This window comes from Euprymna scolopes, chromosome 44 (genome assembly GCF_053919585.1).
Source record: "Euprymna scolopes isolate OS-2025 chromosome 44, ASM5391958v1, whole genome shotgun sequence".
Taxonomy (NCBI): Eukaryota; Metazoa; Mollusca; class Cephalopoda; order Sepiida; family Sepiolidae; genus Euprymna; species Euprymna scolopes.
In genome coordinates this window covers 15352486-15373716 of record NC_136525.1, presented here as the reverse complement: position 1 = coordinate 15373716, position 21231 = coordinate 15352486, and the positions used below count along the sequence as shown (strand labels likewise).

The 21231-nt window shown below is 35.8% G+C and overlaps 1 protein-coding gene across 1 annotated transcript in view; it reads right to left on the bottom strand.

Moving 5' to 3' along the window:
- The window catches only part of LOC145268708 (uncharacterized), a 63498-nt gene extending 43953 nt beyond the window's left edge, over positions 1 to 19545 (bottom strand). Inside the window, exon 1 of the mRNA XM_080124245.1 lies at positions 19333 to 19545. Coding sequence (XP_079980371.1) covers positions 19333 to 19432 — 100 coding nt within the window. The 5' untranslated portion in view covers positions 19433 to 19545. The remainder of the gene's footprint in view (positions 1 to 19332) is intronic.
- Between the last annotated feature and the right edge of the window lie 1686 nt (positions 19546 to 21231).

The following is a 21231-nucleotide window of genomic DNA, read 5'->3' as shown; positions in this document are numbered from 1 at the left end:
GTCCCCATATATATATGGGATATAAGGGGTTTACCCCGCATTGATCAAACCTTTACTTTTGTGGACGTCCCTAGCACGAGTGCAAGGGAACTGGCTTTGCTACGGATTCAGTTTTGCTTATATACAGCAAAGTCAAAGAAACACGCGTTGAATGAAAAATATTGTGAAAATAGCGTGAAAAAGTCGCCCAAAATTAAAGATAGAAACAACCTTATTGCGTAAATCATAGATATTATAATCTAGGTAGCATATAAAAGGTTCTAAGAAATAGTAACTGCCCGGAGTGCCCCCGCCCGAAAAAAGCCTTTGCCGGACATACACAAAAAATGCACACACACACACACACTAACACACATTTTGCCTTTTATATATATACTAGCGGGGGGGGGGGGGTACCCGGCGATGCCCGGGTGTTTTGAGGTGTGTGTGGTTTTGGGTAAATCAAAACTCCGGAAGTGGGTGGGGGTTAAAATAAAAAAAAAGTTTTGGTAGGTGAGTATGAGGATCGAACCCGAACCCTTGAGGCAAAGTTGGAAATTAAAGTGTGGAAAAAAAAAAAAAAAAAAAAAAAAAAAAAAAAACGTGCGACGCTAACCACTGGGCCACCGCGACATACAACGAAGCACGTTTGAATTTATTTAAGTATTAAAAACTGGTGGCCGCAATAAAAGTTAACTCTGCTGTTTCTATTTGACCTAATTAATGAGTCACGCAGTTTACTTTTGCTGCGAGGCAGTGTTTGGGTTTGTTTACCCAACTTTGACTGGTTTTTTCCCCAACAGATGTTGGGGAGGGGGAAGCCAGCTCCCCATTGTCCAGATTGAATAGCAATTGTCTGAAATAAGAGGCGCTTGTCCCCACATTGATCAAAGCTGATTGCTTCTGGACGTTTCCTGGCGCGATGCCGAGAACCGAATGGTTTGAATTTAGTTTCACTGTATTTATACTAAAAAGCAGGACAAACAGGGGACAGAGCGAAATAGCGCGAATCTCATAAAAGTCGACGTAAATAAATGTAGAGGCGACCCGCGTTCCCAAATCATAGATATTATCATCTAGGGGCTATATAAACAGTTGTAAGCGATCATAACGACCCCGAGAGCGTGTGCGAAAGAAGCCTTTGCGAGACATACACAAAATGGTCACACACATTTTGCCTTTTATATATATAGACTAGCGGGGAAGGGGGGGTTTTGGGTAAATCAAAACTCCGCGGGATGGGGGGGGGGGGAATAGGTAAGTATGAGGATCAAACCCGAACCCTTAAGGCAAAGTTGGAAATTAAAGTGTGAAAAAAAAAAATGTGCGACGTTAACCATTGGGCCACCGCGAAATACTAACGGAAACACGTTTGAATTTATTTATCTATTTAGAATTGTCAGGTTCACGTTTTATTGACTTAATGAGGTCAACTTTGACTGCGGGGTAGTATTTCATTTACTGCGGGAACGCTTTTTTATTTTTATTTTCCCAAAATGTTGGGGGGGGGGGAGAACCAGCTCCCCATAAAAAGGGGATTGTCCAAATTGAATAGCAATTGTCTGATATAAGGAAAATATTTCCACATTGATCAAATCTGATTGCTTTCGGACATTTCCGGCGATCGCGACCGGAAAATATACCACCAGTATTGGTGTCGCTTTTATTATACGAAAAAGCCTAATCCACATGCGGCGAGAGAAAAATATTGAATATTTATCTTTTCAAATTCGAGCAAATTAAATAGACAGGCGACCTCCGTTGTTAACTCATAGATATTATGATTTATATGTGATATAAAAAGTTTTAAGAAGTTGTGAGCCGACCGAGTACTTCTTGGAAAAAAGCCTTTCTTGGACATACACAAAAAGCGAACATACGTACACACATTTTCGCTTTTATATATATATATATATATATATATAGATAGATAGATAGATAGAAAAAGGGTGGTTGTCAGCATATTTGCATGTCCAGCTAAAAATCAAAAACTACAAAACAAATACCCACAAAATTGATAATAATGATAATATCTAAAATCTAAATATTAATTTATTTGTCCCTACATCCAGCGTCAATAAAAAAAAAACAACATCGCAAACATTAATTAATGAGAAACGAATTACCTCCCTTTATAGTCACTTTTTATCAGGTTAAAAAAAAAAAAAAAAAAAAAAAAACATGGCTGTATGTTTACGGTTTCAAATTGGTTATTTTATTTTAGAATTTTATCTTAGAATTTTAAAAAAGTCATGTTGAAAGGAGACGGTACATTATTTTTTTACTAGCAGGGGTACCCAGCGTTGCCCGGTTGTTTGGAGGTGTGTGTAAAGGGGGGGGGCAAAGTAAACAATAAGCGGAGTAATAACCCTGGTTCACTATTTTCAAAAGAAAAACCAAAAAAAAAAAAAAAAAGCAGCGAACAAACGTATAAATTATTTAAAAAATAAATCGGAAAAACATGAACGTGCTTTGAAAAAAAAAAAAAAAAAAAAAAACACAGCAGAAAGCGGAAAAAATTGGCATAAATAACCCTTCGATTCGCTTAAATCAAATGGTGCGTTTCACCCCGTAGAAAATGAACGGTAAAATTCCATTCTTGTTTTTTTAGTCAACTACAAAACAAAATAAAGCAAAAGAAAAAATGGCATAAATAAACCTGGGAAGCAGTTAAGTCCATGGTGCGTTTCACTCAGTAGAATGCATAGAACGAAAAGGAACATTAAAATGCCATTCCAGTTTTTTTAAGCAAACCGGTGTTTCTTCGTACTGTCCCTTGTGAACGATTCCGCAACAGTGTAAGTGGTAGTGGGAGTAGGAGGAATTTATTAGAGTGAAAAGATTTTACAACTTCCATTGATTCTAACCGATTTTGGCAGTGAACTCTCACCAAGAAAAATATAGGAATCTACGATTATCGAGGAAGTGTAGAGGTAATATGCCTATAATACACCTCAGATAATGTGCTGCTGTTTGTGCATATTACATTTGCATGAAATGTCTTGATTTTCAATCCTATTAAGGTCAAAATCACAGGGGAAAAAATGAGTTCATTTCATAATTTATAGGGATAATTTCATTTTAAAATTTCAATGTGCAAGTGAATTGGCATGTGTTCCTTAATAATTTGTATAAAAAAATTATTCAGAAAAAAAAAGCTGTTGGACGTTGAATTTTCATCGAAAAAAAAACCCTAAATTTTTTTTTTTAATGAATTCTTTTTAGCTCTAAAAAGTTTTTAAAATTTGCTAAAAAGTTGTTTTAAATTCATCGTTATTTGTTTAATTTTTTTTATTATTATTCATTTATTATATTATTTATTTTATTTGAAAAATTTTTAACTCCCATGGAATTTCCACAAGTTCTACTAGTTTATATTAATTTATTAATTCGCAGAGGGTCCATTGAGCTAGGTTTCGTCAGGGAGAGTTTGGGTCTTTTAGTTTGTATTAATTTGGAAAGAAAATGCAGACTAATTCCACAAGGAATCTTTTATATAAAGAAGCGTTGTTTGTATATATGTGTGTATGTTTGTCCAGTTAGAGAGAACTGGGCTGAGCAGAGGAGGAGGAGGTTGAGAAAAGAAAGAAAGGAAGATAGAAAGATAAGCTTTAATAAAAATAGGTTACACTTTTGCCCTGGGAATGGCGAATAGACTGCTATAATAGATAAGTGATCTTGTCTGTCTGTGGAGCAGTCTCTACTAAACTACTGTCAATTTTTGGTCTACAGACTTGAAACTTGATTTCTAGAGGATTGGAACCTGTGGAAGAATTTGTTTTGTTTTTTTGTTTTTGCATCTTCATTTTTTTTTTAATCTTGTGTGCTAGTTTGTTAATAGTTATTTTAGTTGATTTCCTGGTTTAGTTGTATTGTTTTACAGCATATCAACCCTTTTTTTTTTTTTTTTATTCAATTTTCATCCCAAACAAGGCACAGTGCCACTTTGAAGCAAGGGGCTACTATTAGGGACTTAATTAGCAGGGTCATTATGAAGGGAGATGAGTAGAAAGATGTTTGTTAACATTACACTTGAACTTCTGCATATCATTGCAGTTGGGAAAGCAGAATCCCGGAAGGGAGTTCCAAAGACCCCGCAGTTTTGGGGAAGAAACTATTGGAGTAAAAGGCTTTCTTGCACCTAGGGATCTCTACTGTAAAGGGATGAGACTTAGTAGCTTGTCGGGTTTGTCGGGGGTAGTTACGTCGGGGAGATACAAGTGTTTGCAGTTCGTCAGAGCATTCACCATTAAAGTATTTGTAGAACAGGCAGAGGGATGCAACATCTCATCGATGGGACAGAGGCTGAAGCCTAGATGACAGTTCAGGACCTATCAGGTTGGCGACTGTCTTTTGAACCCTGTCCAGGAGCGAGAGACAAGCAGCAGATGCACCAGCCCAGATGTGACAACAGTACTCCATACATGGGTGAATGGTTGCCTTATAGAGGTATAGGATACTGTCAGGCGTAAGTAGTTTTCTAGCACGGTAGAGGGAGTCAACCTTCCTTGCAGCAGCCTTGGCAATGCTCTCAATGTATCTATTCCAGTTCATATTCCCTGTAAACGTTAGGCCGAGGAGTTTAAAAGAAGTACTTTCAGGCAATGTGTTCTTGGCCATTGCTATTGGTGGTAGAGAAGGTTTCTTGTAGTTATTGAAGGAAACAAGCTTAGTCTTAGCAGCATTGAATGTGACCAACCATTTTTGTCCCCATTCCACTACGGATTGGAGGTCATCCTCTAGTGTTTCTGCCATTTCCTTGGATATGTGTTTCTTTTCGGGTTATTTAATGTCAAATCCAGTTATTTTGGATAAGGTTTTTATTCTTTAAGCTCTTTGTATCTTCAATCGCTAATTCGTAGTGTTTGGTTTGGGGTTTTTTTATAGTGGATTTTATTGGTTTTATCCCTGCCTTGCAGAACATGAATGAGTTTTGCAATGTGAGAGGGTAAAAGGGTTACAGTATTAATGTTAGGAAACCAATCAGGAAGTGTGGGAGATAGAAAGAGAAAGGGGGAAAAGAGGGGGGGGGTATTTTTGGTTTTGCAAAAGGAAGTAAAAAAAGAACAAAAAGCATCAATGTTAGGTGCCAATATCTTCAGACAGCCTGATCTGGTACCACCAGGGATTTTCTGGAGATCTCTTTGAAGTTAAGGTCTTCTGCTTACTTGCTCCGTTTTTTTTCTTTGTTTTTTTTTTTTTGTTTGTTTCTTTCTTTCAATTTGAAGCTTTAAGATATGAAATCCCGGGAATATCGTTAACACTTTTACCATTGTTCGCATAATGAATATTTTAAATAAACCTTATTTTGTTTGTGAACTACCTTTTTACAAGGGAGTCACCACTTATTAAGGCCCGAAGACCACTCGAGGATATGGGTTAATAAGTGTGCGATGGTGGGTTAGAACTTGGGTTTATACCATGTAACAGTGTTATGTTTAGATTTTTTATCACAGTAGAACCCTGGGATACGGTAGTCCTAGGATACGTTTTTTTTCAGGTTACGATGTGGAATACAATGTTTTTCCCGGCCCCTTAGTTACGGTATTTGCCCTGCCTTATGGTGTTGTTTATAATGTTACTAGCCTGGGTGCCCGGCGTTGCCTGGATTTTTGAATGTGTGTGTTGAGCAAAAAAAAATTGTAAATAGGCAGGCAGGCTCAAACCCGTACCATGAAGTAGAAAAAGAAAAGAACATGGAAAAAAAAAAAAATTGTAAGTAGGCAGGCAAGGCTCAAACCCGTACCATGAAGGAGAAAAAGAACATGAAAAAAAAAAAAAAAAAAAAAAAAAAACGTGATATAATATATTATTTAATTGGAATTTATTACGGAGATGAGTATTATTTATTTATTGCAGACTATCATCCTCATCTTTTAGTTGTTGTTTCACGATTTTCGGCCAACTATTCCTCTGGCCATCATCAGGTGGTAACCACAATGGGATAGAAACTCAGAATCTCCTGACTGCATTCTCAGCAATTATTGCGATCCATAGTTGTTGTCATCTCACCACGTTTTGGCTAAGTAAGCCTCTGGCCGGCTTTGGGTAGGATTGAAACCGCTATCTTCAGACAATTCTCACCTTGAACCATAGAGATTCAACGTCTGAAGATAGCGGTTTCAATCCTACCCAAAGCCGGCCTGAGGCTTACTTGACCAAAACGTGGTGAGACGACAACAACTATGGATCGCAATAATTGCTGAGAAGGCAGTTAGGAGATTCAGAGTTCCTATCCCGTCGCGAATAGAGAGAGGAATAGTTGGCCGAAACATCGCAATAAATAAATTAATAAAACGTGACATCTTTGGCGTTGTGTCCATCGCCAAACCGGAAGTGGCGAAGGTTTAAATTAAGGCTAGTCAATCAAAAAGAGGCAATGACTTTCGAAAATATCGACGAAAAAACGACCCCTCCTTGTAGTAAAGTGCTCAGTCGAGGGTGACTGAATTAATGTTTTTAGCCAATTCTTTGATATTTGTCGTTCGAAGGGTCAAGCTTCAAAACGATACCAATCTCATGAAAATCTGTCACTTCTGTCGAAAGTTTTAGGCAGACATACAAACATACATACATAAATATATTTAAACAGACAGGTGAGATTTATATTATAGACTAGCGGGGGGTACCTGGCGTTGCTCGGGTGTTTGTAGGCGTGTGTGTGGGTGTGTGTGTGTAAGGGGGGGATAAATAATAACCGTTTAAATATAAACAAAACAAAAAAATCGGAAAAACCAAAAAAGAAAAACAAACAGCGGAAAAAAAAAAAAAAAAAAATGACATAAATAATCCTGTCAAATCGAACCTGCAATCTTAAGATAACAATGTGTGTGTGTGGGGGGGAGGGGGGGGGTAAACTAAAGAATAAGCGAACTAATAACCCTGTTTAAATTAAAAGAAAAAAAAAAACGTTGCCCGGATGTTTAAAGGTATAAAAGAAAAAAAAATACTTTTGGTCAGGAGGTGGTATTGAACCCGGAAGCCTTGACACGGAGGTGGAAACAAAAGCCAACCACTTAACCATCTCGGCTACGAGTGAGAGAAATTGATTTGCGTGTTAAGTTAAGGTATATAAAGCGAGTTAAAGAAGTTTGATTGACAGGTAGCCGCTAAATGAGGTCATCGCGGGAGTGTTACGATGACGTGGCAGTATTTTTAGTTTTCGCTTCCCCAAGATGATGGTGGGGGAAAGCAGCTCCCCATTTAAAGGGGATTGTCCAAATCGAATAGCAATTGTCTGATATAAGGAGAAACTCCACATTGATCAAAAGCTGATTGCTTTCTGGACATTTCGGCACGAAAGCCGAGAACACGACCCGTTTGAATTTAGTTTCACTGCATTTATACTAAAAAGCAGGACAAACAGGGGACACAGCGAAATAGCGCGAATCTTATAAAAGTCGACAAAAATAAATCTAGACGCGACGCACATTCGCAAATCGTAGATATTATGATTTAGACGGTATATAAAAAGTTTTAAAGCATAGTAAGCCCAGCGAAAAAAGCCTTTGCGAGGCATATATAAAATGATCACACACATTTTGCGGTTTATTTTATTTATTTATTTATTTTTTTACACGGTGGTCACCACTTATCAAAGCCTGGAAGCCACTCAGGGATAAGGGTTATTGCAATTACAGTACGTTAGTGTGGAGATTTAATGAAGTGTTTACTTAAGGGGGCGGTTCATTAGGAATTTGTTAACGTTGGACTTGAAGACATCCAGGTTGTAGTCAGGTGGGAAGCAGGCAGACGGAACAGAGTTCCACAGGCGTGCACTTCTAAGAAAGATGCTTTGTTCATGGAATCTACGTTTTGATTTAGGCATTGATAAAGAGTGGGGAAAATTATTGATAGTGGTTTCAGCAAGACGAGTGTTTTTCATGAAAGATTGGCGAGGGGGGACCAGAGATTGGAGTTCAGACGACCACCTGCCATGGAAATAACGATAAAACAAGGATAGGCTCGCAACGTCTCTTCTGTGGGAGAGAGGTTGCAGGGTAGAGAAAAGGGCATCCCCCACTAAGTCTATTTTGTACTCTGTCAAGGCAGGATAGGCTGTTTTTAGCAGCTCCTGCCCAGATATGGCTGCAGTATTTCAGTTTATATATATATATATATATATATATATATATATATATATATATATATATAAGATTTGATTATATACATGGGTATTATGCACTGTACTGTATTTTGTCACTAGTTTTTAATGCCGTATCCCGGGGTTCTACTGTATTTGAATGGTACATTTGACGAAGACAAAAAGTGAAACCGTCTAAGTTGAGTACTTGTGCATCATCCAGAAACAAGTGTGAGCAAACAGCTTTTTAGAAAAAATAAAGCACTTTGTGATATTTTTAAAGTGAAATCTCAATTGTCGAGTGAAGAGTTACTCAACACAAAAGTGGCTTAAGAAATTTTACTAAGCGATAAGATCCTTCGCTGTATAATAAAGAGCAATGTGTATTTATAAAATTGAGTTGCTGTTTTTTTTTTCTTACTCTGACATCGATATTAAAAGCGTACTTTTTCGATTTAAAAATCATTAAAACCATTTTTAATATACTCAGTCATGGATATGGGAGCGACTACATGAAGGTTAACTAATTTGCATATTCCTTTGAAAAACGAGCTTTAATTAATTATTTATTTTTTTATGGTTCCTTATTAGAGGATTGGTTTCATTTCACTATTATGCTGAATTTTATTTATGCATAGTTTCTACATTCTGCATAATTGATTAGAATTTAAGATGAAAATGTTCTAGCACACAGAACTATTTTTTACATAGATCTAAGTGACCTTGTTGATGTGTGTGCGAAAAGTCTCTGCCAAACTCCTCTCTAAATATTTAGTCTACAGAGTTGAAATTTGGTATTTGGACCTTTAGCAGGTGTTCCTATTTACAATGCCTCCCCACGGGACAGAGTTAGACACCAGGGTCGTTTTTTAACGTGGAGAAAAGGAACAAAAATAAAAATTGTCTCAGTCGTGAAGGATTTCTCCTCCACTGACAGAGAACAAGAAATTGAAGTGCAGCATCTGAAGAACAGATACTACACTGTGATCTTGTCCCGGAAGCCAAGAATATGCTGGTAGGTGTTTGGTTTGGTTTTTAGCCAGCAAAAATTGCTTCTAAGGAGTCAAAATTGAAAAGCGCTTAATTTTCAGCCGTTTCTCTCTATCTGCTAATAGCTCGGACGCTAACAACGAATACATAACTAAAGCTTCTGTGGGAAAGATGCATCACCTACCAGATTTCGTAGTCGGGTTTGAATTCTATCAAGGCAAGATATAGTACGGGAAACAGCTCCTGCCCAGATGTGGCAACGGTACTCCGCACGTATTTGGCTCTTTTACAGATAGAGAATTTGCAGTGGCAGTTACCTACTAGAGTGGTAGAATAATCCAAGCATTTTTTTCAGTGATACAGAGGAAGAGAAAGGGGTGGGGAAGAGGGGGGAAGGGGAAGAGGAGGGAAAGGGGAAGAGGAAAAAGAGGGGAAGAAGAGGGAAGGGGCAGAGGAAAAAGAGGGGAAGAGGAGGGAAGGGGGCAGAGGAAAAAGAGAGGAAGAGAAAGGGATGGGGAAGAGGAAAAAGGGGAAGAGGAGGGAAGGAGGAAGAGGAAAAAGAGAGGAAGAGGAGGGAAGGGGGAAGAGGAGGGAAGGGGGAAGAGGAGGGAAGGGGGAAGAGGAGGGAAGGGGGAAGAGGAAAAAGAAGGGAAGAGGAAAAAGAAGGGAAGAGGAGGGAAGGGGGAAGAGGAGGGAAGGGGGAAGAGGAGGGAAGGGGGAAGAGGAGGGAAGAGGGAAGAGGAGGGAAGGGGGAGAAGACGGGGGGACGACAGGAGGAAAGACAAGGGGAGAGGAAGAATAGAGGGGCAGAGGGGAGAGGAGAAAGACAAGGAGGGAGGAGAAAAATGGAGGGAAGAAAAGGAGAAGACATGGAGGAAATGACGATAAAAGAGGGAGGGGATAACGAAAAAGGGGGAGACAAAAGGGGAGAGGGGAGAAGACAGGGGAGGGGAAGAAGGAGAGAGGGAGAGAGAAAAAAGATAGAAAGAGAAAAGAGGGTGAGCTAGAAAGAGACAGACAAAACAAAGATAGAACGCATTTATTTAACTTTTCTTATTAACTTCTGTTATTTGTATCCAGGACAATGCCTGTTAGTCCTGCTGGTTAACAATAAATACAGCCTATCATCGATTTTTTTTATAGTCTACCCTTCGAGAAAAAAAAAAAACGTCCTCGTTAAACTTTAGTCATTTGTGCTGTGGGAGGGAGGGGGTGCGGCCGAACTCAAAGTCAAAATACGTTTTACTGGTTTTCTTTTTGACGTTTATTCAGACGATCAAGTTAAAAGAAAATGACACGCATTTTCATCTCCTTTCCTCTTTTCTGCCCTTCTCAAGGAAGGTCATTAAATGCGATTTACTGTTTTCTCCCATCTACTATCTATATATATATATAAAAGTGAAATTGTCTGGCTGTGTGTGTACATTTCCCTACAAAACTACTGTCAATTTTCAGTCTACAGACTCGGGATTTGACATACGGGATATTAAGATTTGGGAAAATCGTTTTAATCGGTTCTCGGCCAGAAGTTTGGCTGTCAAGGGGCCACAGTTCAACGATTTGACCTTTGAAAACTCTACCAAACTCCTCCGCCAATTTTGGGACTACACACTTGAAATTTTAGATGTAGTTTACTTGGATATGGATCAAACTTTTAATTTGAATTGAGCAAAAAATAAATAAATAAATGTTAAGGGGTCAAAGTTAAAAAAAAAAAAAAAAAAAAAAAGTTGAACTCTGCGGTCTCTACCAAATTACTCAGCAAAGTTCTGGTCTTAACATTTGAAATTTTACATAAAGAGTATTCAGAGATAGGGCAAGCTTTTTAATCGGTTTGGGTTAAAAATTTGAGCTGCTTCAATAGATTTGACCTTTGTCTAGCAAACTACTCAGCCAATTTTGGGTCTAAACATTTGAAATTTATACATAACGGATATTCAGACATGCGGCAAGCATTTTAATCAGTTTTGGGTCGAAAATTTGGCTGCCAAAAAGTCAAAGTTGAAAGATTTGACCTTTGCAGACTCTACACCAAATTCCTCTGCCAATTTTGGGTCTAAAAACTTGAAAATTTAAATGTAAGTAATTTGGACATAAGTAAAACTATTATATTTTGATTTGAAACCAAAATAATAAATGTTAAGGGATCAAAATTGGGGTCAAAGTTTAAACAAAAAAATTGACATCTGCTGTCTCTACGAAATTACTCAGACGAATTTTGGTGTAAACATTTGAAATCTTACATAAAGTGTATTCACACGTAGGGAAAGTTATGAACAGTACATAGGACACGAGCAAAGCCGGGTTGAACTGCTAGTGTATCTATAAAAGTGAAATTGTCTGTCTGTGAAAGTGTATGTGTATATTTCCCTACCAAACTACTCTGTCAATTTTCAATCTACAAACTCGAGATTTGACATAAGGGGTATTGAGATTTGGGAAAATCTTTTTAATCGGTTCTCGGCCAGAAATTTGGCTGTTAGGGGTGGGGGTGTCAAAGTTCAACGATTTGACCTTTGAAAACTCTACCAAACTCCTCCGCCAATTTTAGGTCTAAACACTTGAAATTTTAGGTGTAGGTTCCTCGGACATGGATCAAACTTTTTAACTTGATTTGAACCCAAAACAATGAATGCTAATGGGTCAAAATTGGGGTTAAAGTTTTTAAAAATTGACCTCTCAGCCAATTTTTGGTCTAACCATTTGAAATTTTACATAAAGTGTATTCAGACATAGGGCAACCTTTTTAATATTTTTTTTTTTTTACGAAAATTTGTCTGCCAAGGGGTCAAACTTCAAAAGATTTGACCTTTGCAGTCTCTAGCAAACTATTCAGCCAATTTTTGGTCTAAACATTTTAAATTTTACATAAAGGGTAGGTACTGGCAAAATGAATGCCGATGCTCAAAATGTATAAACATTTTGACCCCTCCCTTTACTTAAAAAAATCACGAAAAATCAGGAAATTAACCAATTTTAATGAAATTTTCAGTATTTATCAAATAATGATCGCGGAATATAATGAAGTAATTATTTTTTATTTAAATCTTAGTGGAAATGTATTATTTTGTTTAAACAAAAAATACCTTTACTAAAGTTATGGTTTTCAGTAGTAAATAAAAAATGCAAGAATTTATTTTTGCTTTTTTTTTTTTATATAAAAAAAGCAGCGTAATTTGTAACAATAAAAAAAATAATTTTTTCAGGAACATTACGAAAAAAGCCCCTATAGTTTGTATTAATGAAATCAATATAACTCAAAGAAAAATTAATTTCCCGAATTACCAATATTATAATTGAATTAAGCATTGCTTACTTTATTAAATATTTTCACACAAAAAAAATATAATTGCAAAAATTATTTCTACTTTTTTTTACGCTTACATTTTTAACGTAATTTTTCCATTCAATATTTCCATTGCACGCATAATCATCAACGTAAGATAATATTTATATAATCCTCCCTCTCCAAACTTTCACAAGAAACACTAGACTAGCTTTTTTTTTTTTTTCTTTTTTTTTTTTTACACAGTGATCACCACTTATCAAGGCCCGGAAGCCACTCAGGGATAAGGGTTATTGCAAGTACATCACGTTAGTGAGGAGATTTTATGAAGTGTTTAATTAGGGGGGGGCGGTTCATTAGGAATTTGTTGACATTAGACTTGAAGACATCCAAGTTGTAGTCCGGAGGGAAGCAGGCAGACGGAACAGAGTTCCACAGGCGTGCAGTTCTAAGAAAGAAGCTTTGCTCATGAAATCCGCGTTTTGATTTAGGCACAGATATAGAGTGGGGGACATTTTTCACAGTGGATTCAGCTAGACGGGTGTTTTTCGTGAAAGATTGGCGAGGGGGGACCAGGGATTGGAGTTCAGACGAGCACCTGCCATGAAAATAACGATAAAACAAGGATAGGCTCGCAACGTCTCTTCTGTGGGAGAGGGGTTGCAGGGTAGAGAAAAGGGCATCCCCCACTAAACCACGAAGTCTATTTTGTACTCTGTCAAGGCATGATAGGCTGTTTTTGGCAGCTCCTGCCCAGATATGGCAACAGTATTCCATCCTTGGACGTACTTGGCTTTTATATAGATAGAGAATTGCATCAGTAGTGAGATATCTTCTGGAGCGGTAGAAGGATCCCACCATCTTTCCTGCAACCTTGGCAACAGACTTGATGTACGTGTTCCATTTCAGATCAGGAGTAAAGGTCAAACCCAGAAGCTTGTCAAAACACGGGGTCTCACCCAGACGAGAGCCATCCATCACAATTGATGCAAGCTGGGGATCAGAGCGTAGCTGAAAACATGCCAGCTGGGGATCAGAGCGTAGCTGAAAACATTATCAATAATTTTCCCCACTCTTTATCTGTACCTAAACCTAAACATAGATTCCATGATCAAAGCTTCTTTCTTAGAACTGCACGCCTGTAGAATTGTCTTCTGCTTTCCAGCTTTCTATAATATGCTTGTCTTCAAGTCCAACGTGAACAAATTTCTGATGAGCCGTTCCACTTAAGTTAACAAATTTACCGAACTTCCATTACTATCGATTACTATATTGTCCTTTTGACTACTCTACACTCTTTAACCCTTATCCTTGAGTGGCCTATCGGCCTTGATAAGTGGTGCCGTTTATGTAAAAAAAAAAAAAATCTGAATATTGTTTTAGTGGTTTTGGTTTACTCACTTTTAAACGTGTAATCGGTTCGAAAATCATACAGTATTTATCGATATACTTGAAAAAGAAAAATGGTAGCATGCTCGCTTCTGAACACGGTAAGATTGGGAAAATGAGTTAAAACAAACAAATTATACAAAATACTGTTAGAAACCCACCGATTATGTCACGGTAACATATATGCACCGTGCTATTTCTTTTTTTTTTTTTTTTTTTTTTTTAATAGTATTTTCAAGTTAAATTGAAGTTTTACGGGTAAAATCCCTTCAAAACGTATTAAGGTTATTATATGAGAAAAATAAAACTGTGTACGCATTACTGTTTCTCATGTTATACATTAGTACATTAGGGGTCATTTCGAGTTAAAAGTTTATTTACTGTACTCATCTGAACTAGAGAAAATCGTGATTAAAATGTGTATGTCTCGTCTAAATAGCTAATGAAGAATATGAGATATGGCCGACGTTCAGTAGACCGACAGGTGATCAAAAAGTCAGATCAAGCATACCGGAAAACGAAATGGTTGGTTGGTTGTTTTTGTTTTACGGAATATCAACCTTTTTCAGGTTATTTAATGCCGAATTGTGTTATTTTGAGGAACGATTTTTAATGGAGTATATTTGTTTTTTAAGTCGTATTCTATTTAACCCATAGTTGGGACCCTAACAGGTACTACCACTCCGGGTCAGAGTGGACCTGGGAGCAATCACAATTAAAGGGTGGCTCCGCATCCGCACTCCCCAAGGCCCGCAAGGTGGGGCCTCACCATCGGATATAGTTTTAGGTCATATCTAGGACCGGAAAACGAAATGAGACAAAAAAATAAAAAATGGCTGCATGGGCGCGCGCAGGCACTTTGTATACATTGTTCTTTTTTTGTTTGTTTTTTTAATATTTTTATTATTTTTCAAAAAACTTTAATAGTTTATTTGTTAATTGTACAGTTTAGTCAAGTCATTAAAAATTGAAAATATCGAAAAAAGTTTAAATTGTATGTATCCGTTATAGAACGAAGTTCTCCGAAAAGAAATTTCACTTAATTTCATCAAGTAGGTTTTTTTTTGTTTGTTTTTGTTTTTTTTACAGCGGAAAAACACGTTTTTATGAGAGCGCGTTGAAGGCAGCCATCTTGGATTTTTAAAAATTTTGTTTGAATTTTAGAAATGCCAAAGAGAGATAATTCCAGTTAAAGCGCCGACACTCCCTCCCCATCTTTAATACTAGCTTTACTTCCTAAAAATCGAACATTTTGCTCGGTATCATAAATTGTTTTTTCGCTGTAAAAAAAAAAAAAAAAAAAAAAAAAAAAAACTACTTGATGAAATTAAGTGAAATTTTTTTTCGGAACACTTCGTTCCATAACGGATACATGCAATTTAAACTTTTTTTCTATATTTTGATTTTTTAATGTCTTGACTAAACTGTATAAGTACCGTTTATTTTGGAAGTATATTCCATAAGGAAATTAAACAAACCACTTTATGTTACCTTACGCCACAACCGAACACCGACCACTCTAATTTGATTTTTAGGGGTATTCGAGGTCGCTGACAACAAATCTGATAATCAAACTCGCAGCAAATTTATCGTTTGCCTGGTATGAGCCCCTAGACCTTGGGACTATTTTGTGCCACGTCACCGCCTTCGGTAGTGTTTTTCTTACATAATACGTTCGCGTGCGAACAGGCGTAGTGGGGTGTCGTAAATGGCACAAAATAGTCCCAAGGTATAGGGGTTCATACCATGCAAACAGTAAATTTGCGGCGGGTTTGATTATCAGATTTGTTGTCAGCGACCTCGAATACTCCTAAAAAAAAAACAACAACAAATTAGAGTGATCGGTGTTCTGTTGTGGCGTAAGGTAACATTTACCAAAAAGAGAAATTACGAGTTTTGTATATTTTATTCGCAGTTTTGTAGGTGTGTCAGAAATTTCGTGAAAAATATTGAATAATTCCACCCCGTCTTTCCAAGCTTATAACTACTCGAAAAATGTAATTCAAGCCCTTTTTTTTTCCTCAATTAAAGGAGCAAGGATCAAGGTTTCATGAAAAAAAAAAAAAAAAAAAAAAAAAAAAAACGGGTTTGTATTACTGTACACAGATTCGAAAAAGTTGTCAAAAAACAAATATATAACAAATAAATTTTATCAAAAGCAAGATAAGTTACTTTTCTACCAAACTGGATATATTTTTCGTGCTTTTATTCAATGTAACATGTTTATTCAGCTCGAAAAACATACAGTGATTACCGATGTATTGGAAAATTCAAGATGGCGTCTGATTCTCTCTTTAACACGGTAAGCTTGGGAAAAGGTGTTATAAATAAAAACCCAGATAAAATACTGTTAAAAACACGCTCAATATATGTTACCGTGACATAGGTTGACATATATTCGGCGGGTTTTTAATAGTATTTTGTATAGTTTTTTTATTTATAACACCTTTTCCCAAACTTACTGTGTTAAAGAGAGAATCAGACGCCATCTTGAATTTTCCAATACATCGGTAAACACTGTATGTTTTTCGATCTGAATAAATATGTTACATTGAATAAAAACATGAAAAATATATCCAGTTTGGTAGAAAAGTAACTTATCTTGCCTTTGATAACATTTATTTGTTATATATTTGTTTTTTGACAACTTTTTCGAATCTATGTGTACAGTAATACAAACCCAACACTACTTTTTTTTGGTTTTAAATTTGAATATATTATTTTATCTTCAATTTGTTATATATAAAACTTTGGTGAGTAAATTAATTATTTACTTTTTAATAGACACTTGAAAATGGGGGGGGGGGGGGGTGAATTAAAAAAAAAACGTTTGTCTAAAATATTATATTCGGTTTATTGGAAAGAGCATAAAATTTCACATTGACCCTGAAAATATCGTAAAAATAGAATCAATAGAAAAATTTTGATAGATTTTTAAAGTTTAAAAATTGAAAAATACTGAGCTCGTAAAATTCAATTAATTTCATTACTGTTTTTTAAAAAATAAAAAAAATATTTCTATTACTTTTCAAACAACTTTAATAGTTTATTTTTGGAAGTATAATCCATAAAGAAAATAAACAACCGAGAAATTACGAGTTTTTTTTTATATTTTATTCGCAGTTTCGTGTTAGGGGTGTCAAAAATTCCTACAAAAATTCTGATACACCTAGCAGTTTTGTGTTAAAGGTGTCAAAAATTCCCAAAAAATTCTGATACACCTACCCAACCTCCCCATGTTTAGAATGACTTTCAGAATATACACTCCTAACCTTATCAGCATACCCGAAAACCTATACAAGTTGATATGTCGAATGTGAACGAGGAGTGTGACATAATGTAAAAATGTACCGAATTTAAAACGGAACGAAATTTATATTTCCGTCCCATTTTTACAACAACCATAAAGCAACGCATATTCCGCAAGTTTTACCTTTTTTTTTTTTTTAATATGCGGTTTAAGCAAAAACAACAATACTTAATTGGGGTTTGTATTACTGTACACACAGATTCGAAAAAGTTGTCAAAAAACAAATAAATGTTATAAAAGGTAAGATAGGTTACTTTTCTTCCAAACTGAATATATTTTTCGTGTTTTTATTCAATGTAACATGTTTATTCAACTAGAAAAACATAGTGTTTACCGATGTATTGGAAAATTCAAAATGGCGCCCGAATTTCTCTTTAACACAGTAAGTTTAGGAAAAGGTGTTATAAATAATAAACTAGACAAAATACTATTAAAACCCCACCGAATATATGTCAACCTATGTCACGGTAACATATATTGAGCAAGTTTATAACAGTATTCTGTCTAGTTTTATATTTATAGCACCTTTTCCCAAACTTACCGTGTTAAAGAGAGAGTTGGTGCCATTTTGAATTTTCCAATACATTGGTAAACACAGTATGTTTTTCGAGCTGAATAAACATGTTACATTAAATAAAAACACTGAAAACATATCCAGTTAGGTAGAAAAGTAACTTATCTTGCCTTTGATAACATTTATTTGTTATATATTTGTTTTTTGACAACTTTTTCGAATCTATGTGTACAGTAATACAAACCCCTTAATTGCCATGTCGAAAATATTAATATAGCCAAAAATTACGAAAATTCATCGAGTAGAAAACTATTTATAGTTAAAAGTAATTTTTACTGAAAATTGTGAGAAATTGCATTTTCCGTGGATGTACGCACCTTATTTCCTTTTTCGCCACTTTAATAATTGACGTTCTGTTTTAAACCATAACGGATAAACCTCGATGAATTTTCGTAATTTTTGGATATATTACTATTCTCGACATGACAATTAAGTAAGTACTGTTGTTTTTGCTTAAAATTACATATTTAAAAAAAAAAATCGATTTGTCGACTTTATCTTAACAAGCACCCAATTTAACAAACAAAATATACCATCACGTTGAATTTAACTTGGAAATCCCGTATAAAGAGTAGAATGGTCTGTACACTGTAGAAGTTCTCACATTTCTTCCGATAAGCACCGTTCCGTGTGGATTTCGAGCACTCGCCACTCCTCAGGGAGAAAATGCCTGTTCAGAGATCTTTAGATAATTTTTACCACGTGCCCTAGCGTATTATAAACACTCGAACTTCCCAATGTTAATAACGGCTTTCAGAACAAACACCCACTAACCTCGAAAGCCGTTCTTAACATGTGGTGGTTGGGGGCGCTGGGGCAGGAGTAAAAAAAATTTAAAAAAAAAATCATTACATAAACTTTCGTAATCTAATTTTGGTAAATTTTTAGTTTACCGAACCCTCGGCATTCATCTTTAATTTAATAACATTACTGCAGTGTGCAGTGAGTGCACTTACTGATCCGCGCTATTTTTTTAAATCGTATTTTCAAGTTTAATTAAAGTGTTATATTTTTTTTATTCAATTGTAAGGTTAAAGTATATAACAAGTATATGTACAAAACACCCTCCCCATGTTAAGAATGGCTTTTTTAAATAATAACGTTATTATTTCAGCACGGATCAATAAGTGCACTTTCACTAGTACAAAAAAAAAAAGATTTCAGTCGAATCAAGATTAAAAATAAAAAATTTAAACCGTGAATCAGAAAAACAGGCGACTCGAAGTCCGTAGCAAACAGTGTTCGACCGATCAAAAAAAAATCGCATTTATATTTAATGGTCATCGTTTTGAATTCGTTTTTAATAGTATAAAAATATATTACTTTATGAAATACTGATTTTTTTTTCTTTAGAAAAATAACGCTTTTGTTGTTGTTGTTGTTGTTGTTCTTTTGTTTTTTTTAACCGGACAATGTTTGCAGAGTCACCCATTCTTCTGATTCGCCATTTCAACTAACTTCAAATCCAAGTGAAATAGGCGATATATTAAAACAATCCCTATGCTAAAATTGAGCAGAAAATAATCTCGAATTTTTTTTTTAATTGTAAATAGATAAACGTTATCAAAATTGATTATTTTTTAATTCGCAAAGATAAAATAAAAATATTTAAATCAGTTATACGCGCGAGATAATAGAAAGACAAATATTAAAGAATATAAGAGAAAATAAATAAATTAGTGTTTTTTTTTTTTTACGCAAGAAAATAGGATAATATTTACCATTGTTCGTTAGTTTAAGAGTTGAAGAATCACAGCTGAGAAATAGTGTGGTGCTTAATAAAATTCGGAAGAGAGCATCGCGTTTTTGTAATGGATCCATTCGTTAACATAAAGAAAGAACTTGTTCAACTATTTAGAATGGAAAAGGCCGCGTGCACGAAAAAAAAAAAAAAATCGCACCTTAACGTTTAAGTCATTCACAGTGATCTCCCCTTAGATTACCGGTTAGTTACTTTATCGACCGCTAGTTTGTTTGTTTTTTTTTGTTTGTTTGCTAATTGATTTTTTTATTTTGTTTTGTTTTGCGGGAAATTTAAAAAGCAAAAAAAAAGAAGAAAAAAAAGTGGAATCCAAGTTTAGCGTTACAAATTCCAGAGAATTATTTGAGGATCGGCACTATTGCCAAACGAATTATTTTGCGCTAAATAGTATTTTTTTTTTGTTTGTTTAAAAAATTAACCATTGTAAGCGTAGAACAAAATATCGAAGCCGGTCATTTTGTTTACCTTTATGGAATGTAAATTGAAAAATAAAAATGCCGGCCTCTCCTTCTTCATAAAGTGATCCTTTAATACCCAGCTATGGGTAAATAGTACCACTGCCTTGTGGTTATTCGTTGGTTCAATAAAGGCTAAGGGAGTAAACCCTAACAGAAAATCTGGAGTGTAGCCCCACAGGCAGACAAGTGCTGTCTGCTGTGCTGTACTCAGCCTTGCTCTGGTAGCTACTGCAGTCAACCTGGTGCCGGACGTACTGGTACTTCCATTCCTCTGGGCAACACCAGCAAGACCGAGAGGGGGATTCTGATGATTGGGCAACCCATGAAGAAATTTTATTATCCACTTTGTCCCGTGGAAGTTAATTCTTCTTAAACAATTAATCGTTACTACTAACTCTGAAACTGAAGGAAAAAATTACAAACAAAAAGAGAAAAAATAGGAGAAACAGAATTTATTAACAAAGATATCTAAAGAAAAAGTAATGACCTCTATGGGCTGCCAAAAATGTCCATCTGGCTTACAAGAGTCTTGTCTTGTAGTAGTAACCAAAACGGGGGAGAGAGAGTGAAGGGAAATAGAAGGAAAGAGAGATAGAGAAGGAGGAAGAAGGGGGGAAAAAGGAGGGGATCACTTACTGGAAGCTTCTGGGCGCCCTTTTACGAAAGGAACATTTAGAAAGTTCGTTTTCTTGTGGGTTTTATTTTTTTGAGTTTGTGTTGTTTAAAAGTTCCCTTTTTCTTTCTTTTTCCTGGAAATTCGTTTTTCGTAGTCCTTTCAGCAAGGTCGAAATTTCTTGAGGCTGTATATTCTGGTGTTTTCTGGTATCTTCGAAAACTTCCCTGCGGCGAATATTCTGTTCAAAACATCTATTATCTTTTCTCGATAATAGAATTAGTTTTCAAGTGTCTTAGAAAACTAGATTCTTCTTTTCAACTTCTATTATCTTCTCTCGATAATAGTATTAGTTTTCAAGTGTCTTAGAAAACTAGATTCTTCTTTTCAACTTCTATTATCTTCTCGATAATAATATTAGTTTTCAAGTGTCTTAGAAAACTAGATTCTTCTTTTCAACTTCTATTATCTTTTCTGGATAATGATATTAGTTTTCAAGTGTCTTAGAAAACTTGGTGCTTATTTTCAACGAATTTAATGTCTCGTCAAGACAGAGTTGTACAACGCCTTAGTAAATTCCAGGCGTCCCTTTTTATCCGAGACCTACAGTTCGACCGTTCTGGTCCCCTCGAAGCCTTGTTCACAACTGACTATTTTAACTCAAAATATCACACACGTGCCTCAATTTAGCGCGAAAACGTTGCATCCAATCAACGGGCATAAGGGAGTCAGGTGACATAAAAAAATGGGGGAAGCTAGGGAAGGGGGTAGGAAAGGGGTTAAGAAG